Below are 10205 nucleotides of genomic sequence, written 5' to 3'. Positions count from 1 at the left end.
TTGATAGATAATGCCTATTCTTGATATTTATTGTTATTTGAAATGGTTCTTGTGACATATTTTTAATAAACGTATGATCATTACCTTGTTGATGCCCATACAAGCTACATGTGACTGACAATATTATTGTTTCTCTCTTCATTATTATTTACAGTTTAACGCCCATCCCACCCAGGGAGGGGTAACAGTTCTTTGAGGGGTCTTTCTGAGCCATTCCACAGAGATGACAAATTTCAGTGATCTTGAAGACCGCTGTAAGACTTCACAAATTTTAAGTCTTTCAGTGGTCTTTCAACGGTCTCCGTTCTTTGGAATGGGGGCCTTAGCCAGTTCGTGGTTCCTTTCTGCGCATGATCAAAATATTCTACGCATGATCAGAGGAAGGTCATTTGTATTAAAGTGACATGGTGGTTTATCTCTAATGAGATAAGCACCAATTCTTATGTATTGAATATTCATATATTCTTTTGAATAGTGGTATTCATTTACATCCACAAAAAAAACCCAATGAGTCCACGAACGACTGGTTTTTCTCAGTTTGCCTAGTACATTGTGCAACATGCTATGATATGCATTCAAAGTAGGAATGCAACAAATACCTCGATAAAGTGTTCATTGGTGTGCTATTCTAGTCACCCGGTACGTGTTTTTAAAGTTGGTCGTAAGTAAAGAGCGACTTTAAGAATGACTGGTGTTCCTTTCTTGCGGGTAAATGGTATGTTCATTGACGCTGATTTAGCGCGTAAGAAAGGATCACCAGTCGTTCTTAGAGTCGCTCTTAACTTAACGAACAGCTTTATGAAACGGGCCCCTGGTCTATTCAATTTCTTCATCCTGCTATGTAAGGCAAGCTTACGTAATATCTTGCTTTGAAATCTGCCTATCATAATGAAATAAATGAAAGGTCATTTGACCAAAATTGTCCATGAGGTAACTACGAACTGGTCTATTGACTGACTAAAAAGAACATGCAATATTTATTGATGGCACGATTCACAAGGGTCTTGTGGTCTAGTTGTGAGAGCATTGGACTAATAATCGCAAGTTCGCGAGTTCGAATCCCCACTCTGCCACTTTGATAAAAGGTCCGAGGGTAATATCTGTTGTCTCTAAGGTCAGCCAATTACGTAAAATGTTTCATAGGATATTGGTTACATACCAGCTTGGCGTGTACCAGCAAAAAGCAGTCCAGCCGAGTTCCTCTGCATGGGAATTACTACAACCTACCAAGTTTTAAATGTTGTCAAGAGCTCATTATCAAAAGGGGTTAGATTCATTTTTCATCAAATTTGATTTTGTTGACCCAGAGTATATATTTTAATGGCTCTATAAGATGATACTAAAGAACGTTGAAATTCCCGTAAAAAAGTGTATAAAACGTACAATTTTTTAAAAGATAGGGTTGGATCATTTTCAGTTGTTTGCAAAATGGGCTATATCTCAGGTAAGTTTTTAAAAAAGATCAAATCATATTCCTCGAAAATATCAACATTCTATCAACCAATAACAGTTGAAACAGCAAAGCAAAAACTCACGTGCATTTGGTATTTCACAACGATCCCCCGTCCAATCATCCGTGCATCTGTGTACATAGTATAAGATACAAGTGATATTAACTCCCATTGCTTGTTGACATACATAGTTTATTCTTTATCTAAAAAAACATGCTTAAAATGTCCAGTTTTTAGATCGGAATGTAAAAAAATGAAATATTTGCTATATAATGGAAGATGCGTTAAACCAATTAATACATTTGAAAACAAATTTTATTATGCCACTTATTTCTAGAATGATGGAAAAGTCTCGCTGAACAACTACATCAAAGCTCGGTTATAAAGGTATTCTTTTATATCAGACCTACAAAGATCAATTCAAGATGAACCCTAGATCCCCGCCTTTCCTGAATTTGATTCCTGCAATGAAATTTGTAGCAGCAGTCGTGGTGATGGTGGTGGTATGGCAGTAATAGTAATAGTAATAGTAGTAGTAGTAGTAGTAGTAGTAGTAGTAGTAGTAGTAGTAGTAGTAGTAGTAGTAGTAGTAGTAGTAGTAGTAGTAGTAGTAGAGTAGTAGTAGTAGTATAGAAGTAGTAGTAATAGTAATCATAGTCGTGAACTAATATTCACGCCACTTGTGGTATTAGTAGTCGTAGTCGCGAGCTAAATTTATGTAGTTGTGATAATAGTATTTGTAGTGAGTTTTATATGTTAATCTATAAATTTTGATTTAGAAGTGTAAAAGTAATAACATCCTACCTGCACATTGGCTCCGATCCATCATTTGTTATTGTACATACTCCATCGTTTTCACAGATGAGGCGTCCACATGGAACTGAACAAAGTTTGAGACAAGTTAACTGAACAGTTAAAATTCGTAAACAATTATACCGGGTTTGAGAAAGTATAGTAGAAACATTATCCGATCGTCTGATCCGTTGCATCACTAGACTAGACCGGTATAGAGCCAGTCCATCTTGCGCTAAGCCCGAGTGATTGCATGGTTTTAAGTGGGACGCAAATGATTTAAAAATTATATATATATTCTACTCTGATGTCACGAAATATTTTGATCTCCGATAAATTTCATTTTTCTATTGAAATTATGATCAGTCACGTTAAGGGCTCTCGACCAATCAAAACAGCAACAAATTTTCAGTAAGGGATATAACTCCATATACTCTAATGATTTTGTTTACATTATTCAATTAGGGGGATAAGCACTCTTGTTATGATATCCCATTGTTCTCTGAACATTCATTAAACATGTTAAAGGCATGGTCACACCGCCCGAGCGTTGGTGGAGCGATCGTGGAGCGGAGAGAAAAAAAATCATCACCGCTCGCTACCGTTCACCATTTTCGATTTCGATTGTTTTTTTTTTCGATTTCTCCCAAATTTTGCGAGCGAAATTCGACCCTCTCTCCCTACCGTTCCACGACCGCTCCAACAACGCTCGGGCGTGTGACCTGGGCCTGTAATAACACGTACAAAACCACAGTTGACGAAGGAGCATCGTACGAAATTAATATTAATGAGGGATTATTTTAGTTTCTAATGGATAAAAAAAATGGCTGAGCTTCGCCGGGGGGCCTGGTGGTGTCACATCTCGGAGAGAAATGAAAATATTTATGACAAAAGTTATGACAGAGTTCCAGAATACCACCCCAGGCCTTTAACGAGTTCCATCACTGACCAATGGTACATTAGTTTTTGTGTCAAAGCCTAACTTGACTCACAGGGTCAATTTGCCAGAACACAAGGCAATTCAAGATTGTGTTTGGTAACCATGGTAACATGAATTATTTGATTACCATGCACAATTATGTAAAATTTGAATTGACTCACAAGAAATGAAGAAGCTGGTACTTGAAGAAAGGTAGAGTCCTGAACCGGGATTGACCTCATCATTTGATGTTATTGCATGTCTAAATATGTCAGTGGCCTCCTCAGCAGTCACACTCGAGGATGAATCGTAAATAAGTACGAACGTGGCAATAACACTTCCAGGCCTAAATGATGTGACTCTTGAAGCGATGAAACCTGATGTGTTTCTGAATATCATATCGAGCTTGAGAATACATGGAAAGGGAAAAAAACACGAAAAACAGCAGTCAATCAGAATAACCATATCAGAGTAAGTCATCAATTAGATATCATATGATTGTTAAGCTAATCATTGGCGGCGGAAGCCAATAAATTTAGAGGGTGTCCACCTGAAATTTTGGGATGGACACATGTAAAAAATAGGACAAGCGCCCCAAAAATTTTTGAGAAGCAAAAAAAAAAAAAAAAAAAAAAAAAAAGGTCATCAACCTAAATTTTAGGGGGGGGGGACAACACACGTGTCAAGGGGGTCCACTCACGTGAATTTAGGGGGGGGGACGCAGGAAAAAAAAGTGACAAGCAAAAAAAAAAAAAAAAAAAAAAAAAAGGTTATCAAAACAAAATTTAGGGGGGGGACCGTCCCCCCCACCTAAAATTTAGGGGGGGGACACGTCCCCCCCGCTTCTGCCGCCTATGAAGCTAATTGATTCGAACATTTTTCGTATTTCTCTAAAACACTGTACCGACCTGCCATATTCTAACCGATTTTATCATGAAATTATCTTTAAAAACAAGACTTTACATTTTGATTTGGACTGCAATAAGTCATCAGACAACCTATAGTTCCTTTCGTCTTGTTTATTTCGATTTATACGCGTACGCAGACATTCCTCGCGCTTACTGAGTTACTCTACAAGAGGTTTTATTTTTAGCGTCCCCATGATCACATAATTATGTCGTTTAGTTCACTGAACTTTCTACAAACCAATTAGAGCTTATCTTAAATATTTAACCATTGGTGTTCAGCTTAATTACATGTCATAAATTAAATCAGCCAATGAACATCAATATGAACTTAGTCATCAATTTCGCTAACTTCGTTTTCTCATCATGATCAATAATTCCCACTTGCTCTTATAACACTGTCCAGTCAATACGTGTTAACATGAGGTCAGTGACTTTCCTTAATTTCTCTTGGGATTCATACTTTGGGACTTATCTAGACTTTACCTAGATTTTACTTATATTTGGATTATCATTTCTACGGAAGGATTCTATGCACCTTATATAGTTTTCACCGGGATTGTGTAATACCTGAACTTAACTTTCGCGGTTATCTAATCAGAGTCGTGACTCATGCGTCACTCCAAACTCTAGCCAGCTAGCGATAGTTTTTCAACAGTTATACCGTATTCATCGGACTGATCCAAATCAAACATTGCCAACTCTGGTCCCTTCTTTATTTATGGTATTTGGACAAATTTCTTTCGATGAGTAACTTTAACTTTGCTAGGAATCACAATTAGTCCACTGGCGGATCCAGGTGTGGGGGGGACGGGGGGCACGGGTCGGCCCGTGCCCTCCCCCTTTGAGAGGCATAATTAAAATTTGTAATCTTAAAATGGCGTTAAAGCAGAAGTGTATCGCCACTTTTTTTTGCTTGTCAAATTGTTTTCGTGGACAAAATATTATCCTAACTTTTTTGTTAAAAATCTTTTTAAATTTTATCTTTTCATTTTTTGCTTTTTTGTTAAAATTTTCCTCGGGAAAATGTGCCCCCTGAAAAGTTCTGGATCAACCCCTGAATTAGTCTTCTAGAATTCTACAACACCATTGTTGCAGTTTGTTAAATAGTTCTTAAGGTACTTTACAACACGTTCTTTATTCTATTCTATTCATTTCCACTGATTATGATTCAAACTTACATAAAACATAAATATCAAGAAAAAGAACTAACGCATATTTTAACGAGTGTAGAGCAACATTCAATAAAATTTTCACATAGCTATTTCTATACCTCTGTTTATTTTACCTGTGCTTGAATTTCCTTTGCGGTGTCAATATAGCTTGTGGACGAATTATCCATTAGATCGTCTGTAAAATCAGCCACAATATCACCAATCCTTGCCAAAGTAACGTTTCCAGAGAGGATCCGACTTACTTTTTCAAGAAACAAAAGTAGTAGAAAGCAAAACAAAATATCAAGGACCCAAAAAAATCACATTATATACATGTAAAAAAAGTCTTACAGAGACATAATTTGATGGATAGTTCTAAAACATGAACAAAATTATGAAAACGTTCTGAAAGAAAAAGAAGTGGAACTTATTGATGTTGTCAAAAACAAAGAAGACGAAATGCAATCCTAGGAATGAAAAATGTCATTACTCATGGACCATTTATCGTCTTTTGCAGTTCATGTGAAATTACAAATACATTCAGCTAAACATAATGTCTGATATTTTCTTCTGTCAGCAGGTATGAAATCATAATTATTGATTTGAATGATGGCAAAAGGGTAGGCACGTAGTGATATCAAACCAGCAAAAATGACATTTGAATGAAAATAACCCGATTATAATGTGTAAATATATAGGCATATAATCGTGATTTTGTGTGTGTTTGTTTCACTAAGTTTGTACAAATGGAAGAATATTAACCTAATTAACATAGCACCCTTACTCCATTTCCATTGATTGTGACTCCTGGAAACTAGAATTACCTGTTTGATTGCGTTCAACAGTTAGTACAAACTGAAATGTCTTGGACAGCACTCCATCTGTTGCATTTATCACGATGTTGTTGACTTCACTTGATAAAACTCCTAATTGTGGCCCTTCTCCATTTACAAATATTGATTCATCTATTCCATCACCATAGAATGAGAAATTGTGGACAGTTAGGTCTTCGTTCAAGCGGTAATTAAAAGAAAGAAAGGATGTGCCTCCCGTAGAAACAGCTATTGCATCTATAACATCGACCGGCAATTCGGTCACTTTTTCAGAAAAAGAGGTTAGAGGTGTGAAAAAGAAGAAAATCAGACAATTAGAATTTTGGTAAGAATTAAATGTTATGTATCAAGGGAGTATGCATTACGTATCAGATTAATTGATAAATCACGGATAGAAATCATAGAAATCGGGTAAAAACTTAAGATCTATTTAATCAGTTACTATCATGCAAATAATTACTTGACACTACGTGACACATACAACATGTCATCGAAAATTGTAGGTCATTAGCCACTAGTTTGCTAGGGGAAATGAGCACATATTTTAACACAGTAACCCCTCAAAAGTATAAGCCTACAGCTTTGAAAAAAAGTAAAGTTTTAGATTTTTTAGATTTAGATTTAGATTTATTTATTTCCGTTCAACAATTTTTTTTCAAAATACAATCAAAGTAACAATACATATTCAATATAATAGATATTGCAGACAAATCAATGACATTTCGTAGCAAATGTTAAATATAAATTAAACAAAACTAAAATTTGTTGCAGTAATCTTATCAATGAAAAGAAACAAGAAATGTACGGAGGGACTTGCCAAGAAAAGCAAAAGCTTGTAAAGAAGGCAAGCCCCTAAACTTAGTTTCAATGCTAATTATAAACAAACTATATATACAACTATTTGCAAAAATCGAGACGGACGCAGAAGACAAACTTAAAACAAGTTATCCACAAAATGTCAAAATAAAACGAATAAGCGACAAAAAAATAGGAGAAAGTAGTTCAAATAATAATAATTACAGTGGTAACACACACACAAAAAAGTACTTACAAAATTATAATTGGGAGGGCAAAGTGGCAAAGGAAAGAAAGAGGGAGATAAGGGAGGTGCAGATAAAAAGTGCAAATGAAAAGAGGAAACATGGCTCATCACTCATCATTTTCATCACTCAAAATGGACAGAAGTCATGAATTTAAAAAAAAATCACCACCAATGACAACATTCTACTGTGGGGGATTTCAGAAAGCATGATTTCTGTCCATCTCATTTTTAAAGATTACTGTTGTGAATTTTGTCTAGAAAGATAATTTACATTGGATTTGTACTTCCACATCCATTTTCACCTCGTAAATTTATGTAATATAATGTATTTGTACTTCTCGGCATTCTCTGGTTCACATGTTAATACCATGAATACGGAACTAACGGGAAAACATCTGGGGGAGGGGGCTTTATGCCCCCTTCCAGTATTTTTAAGGGTGAATTTGTGACATAAGTCACAGCTTTACTCACTTTGTATATCGATATAGCAGATTGCGTTATTGATATTCCCTGATAAGTCTGTAACATTCACTGATATTTCATTGATGCCGAGATCCAACCTTTGACCAGGTCTCTTTGGAGCATAATTTATCAGAAGAGACGATGGCTCATCAACGTTATCAGAAACGGTCACATCATAATTGGATACAACGTTGCCAAGCAGAATGGTTTGATTGGAACACGTTACATTGGGTGGTTGATCATCTGCCAAAACGAACAAAAAGTGCATTCCATTTTTAAAGAGAATATTTAATATCAGCAATATTGAAACAACGATCGTCTAAACGGTGGCAGAGGCAGGATAATGCAGAGAGAGGGACACAGGCAGACATAGAAAGAGGGAGAGAGAGAGAGAGCTAGGGAAGGAGTGGAAAAGGGAGACCACCTAAAATGAGATATCGTTCTTTTATCACTTGAATATAATGGGAATCAATCAGGGCGTCGATCCATTTTTCAGATGGGGGGGGGGGCAAAATCATAAATCAACGTTCCAAAGTCGCTCGATCACACAAAACGAACAAACTCACACCCACACATAGGCCTATATTATATATATACATATATATATATATATATATATATATATATGACTCATGAGAAAGAGACACATATTTCACCAACAAATTAATGCGAGCGCGAAGCGCAAGCTGAAATTTGTTTAGTACGCTGACATGAACACAGGAAAAAGGTACCTGTTTAGGACTGTTTGTAGTAACTCATGAGGAGGATATGTATCTCACTACACATATAATGCGAGTGTCGAGAGCGAGCTGAAATTTCTTTTTCATTCTGACTTGAAAGCTCGATATTCTAAGCATTTTGGTACCAATGATAAGGATGGGTAAATAAAAGAATAGATGCGAGCGCGAACTGAAAATTTTGATATTTCGATCTGAAATTTAAAACATGGCAGTTTAATGGACGTATTTCATAAAAAAAAAATTATATCCAACAAAAGATATATTGCTAATCGAAGCGGGAGTTCTTTTGAGGATTAGAACTGAAAACGGGACATTCTATTCAACTATTTAATCAACAAAAAAGTGTCAAACATTACATATTTTCACAATTATGTTTGAATGTAAGAGGATTAAGGAACAAACTTAAGTGCAGTCAGATATAATTATAGATGATGTAAACAACAAAAAGCTGATATATTGTTTTTGCAAGAAACCTACTGGACTGAAGAATTTGAAACCATTATCAATATGGAATAGAGAGGAAAATCTTTCTTTTCACATGGTACCCATAATTCGTGCCTTGTTCATGTTGTTGCTGTTCTTAAAGACCCTGACCGGTGTAAAAACAATCATATATTAAAAGAAAGGCAATGATTCATACAATACAAATATACGAAAAATATTCTATACATCTCCTTCCATTTGTAAGAAATATTAGATAAAAATCAAAGAAACTGCGCCTTCAAAGTACGCTTCGATTGAGCACCCCACGTCGCCTGGAAAGGATGACGTCATGTTGTGTCTGGAGGGTTGCGATTCCATAGGTTTGTGTACAAAAGCCTTGGGTATTTTCTTCCATTTCTATATTATGAATCCAATTTTTTTCCGTTTTCAGATGAAAACGGCACTCACAATTATTCACTGTTGAAATTGATGGAAACCTACAACTATTTACTGTCTCTTTGTGACTTCTTGTTTGGCTCTTATTGGGCCTAAATTGCTTTGTCAGGAAAAGTTGTGATACATAATCTGAATGCAGATAGATTTGAAATCTACGCCAAATAAGCAGGAAATAAAATATGGCAAAAACTAGTTCAAAACTGTAGATTTCATAATTTAAGCATGTAGGAAAAAATATATGTGATATCACTCTGTGATGGAAGTGAAGAAAATGAAATGCGTCATCTGGAAAGCAAAAGAGTAACCCAGTTTTTCCGTGTACAAACCTATGGAATCGCGACGCTTCTTACACAATGAGGCATTTGAAAAGCACAATAAAGCCTATTTTCTAAGCCGGGTTCGAAGCCCGATAATTGGAATATTCTTAAGCAAAATACACAGCTGGGAAGGATGAAAATGAATAAAGCTCACAATGCTGTATTTAGTAGCTTATAAGCTTTCGATTGGTATATAATTTGTCAATTTCATTTTTGGGTCCGGTCTGGGTCTTTAAAGTGACAGACTTGTTTTAAAAATCAATAAGGTAGATTCACAAAATGATGGAAGAACTATACTCCTCGATGTCATGATAGAAGGTTATAAATATGTTTTAGTCAATGTATATGCACCTACTGAAAGAAAAAAGAGAGAACATATCCTATTGAAAATGCAAAAGTGGTTATCTCCTTATAATATTTAGGAAACAAAACCCCTTTTATCTTAGGTGGTGACTGGAATTGTATGTTGGATACAAAGAAAGATGTTCAGGGTAGTCAAAGTTCATGTTATAAAACACCGCAAAAAATCATTCAACTGTGAAAGCAAAGAAGATTGATAGATATTTGGATAAAGACCCATTTAAATACAAAACGATTCATGTGGAGAAATTTATCTTTGAGAGTTGCATCAAGACTTGATTATTGGTTGGTAAGTAAAAGCCTGCAAGCAAAGATCACATCAACTGATATAAGACCCTGCTTTAAAGCAGA

The 10205-nt window shown here is 35.6% G+C and overlaps 1 protein-coding gene across 1 annotated transcript in view; it reads right to left on the bottom strand.

The window, feature by feature from the left end:
- Nucleotides 1-3483: 3483 nt before the first annotated feature.
- LOC121426963 overlaps nt 3484-10205 on the bottom strand; it is a 47099-nt gene continuing 40377 nt past the window's right edge. Inside the window, exons 14-17 of the mRNA XM_041623383.1 lie at nt 7568-7801; nt 6046-6318; nt 5356-5479; nt 3484-3567 (exon numbers count right to left, since the gene is read on the bottom strand). Of these exons, the coding sequence (XP_041479317.1) occupies nt 5409-5479; nt 6046-6318; nt 7568-7801 (578 nt within the window). The 3' untranslated portion in view covers nt 3484-3567; nt 5356-5408. The remainder of the gene's footprint in view (nt 3568-5355; nt 5480-6045; nt 6319-7567; nt 7802-10205) is intronic.

This window comes from Lytechinus variegatus, chromosome 1 (assembly GCF_018143015.1).
Source record: "Lytechinus variegatus isolate NC3 chromosome 1, Lvar_3.0, whole genome shotgun sequence".
NCBI classification, from domain to species: Eukaryota; Metazoa; Echinodermata; class Echinoidea; order Temnopleuroida; family Toxopneustidae; genus Lytechinus; species Lytechinus variegatus.
The sequence above is the reverse complement of the archived record's forward strand: the minus strand, read 5'-3'. Positions and strand labels throughout refer to the sequence as shown.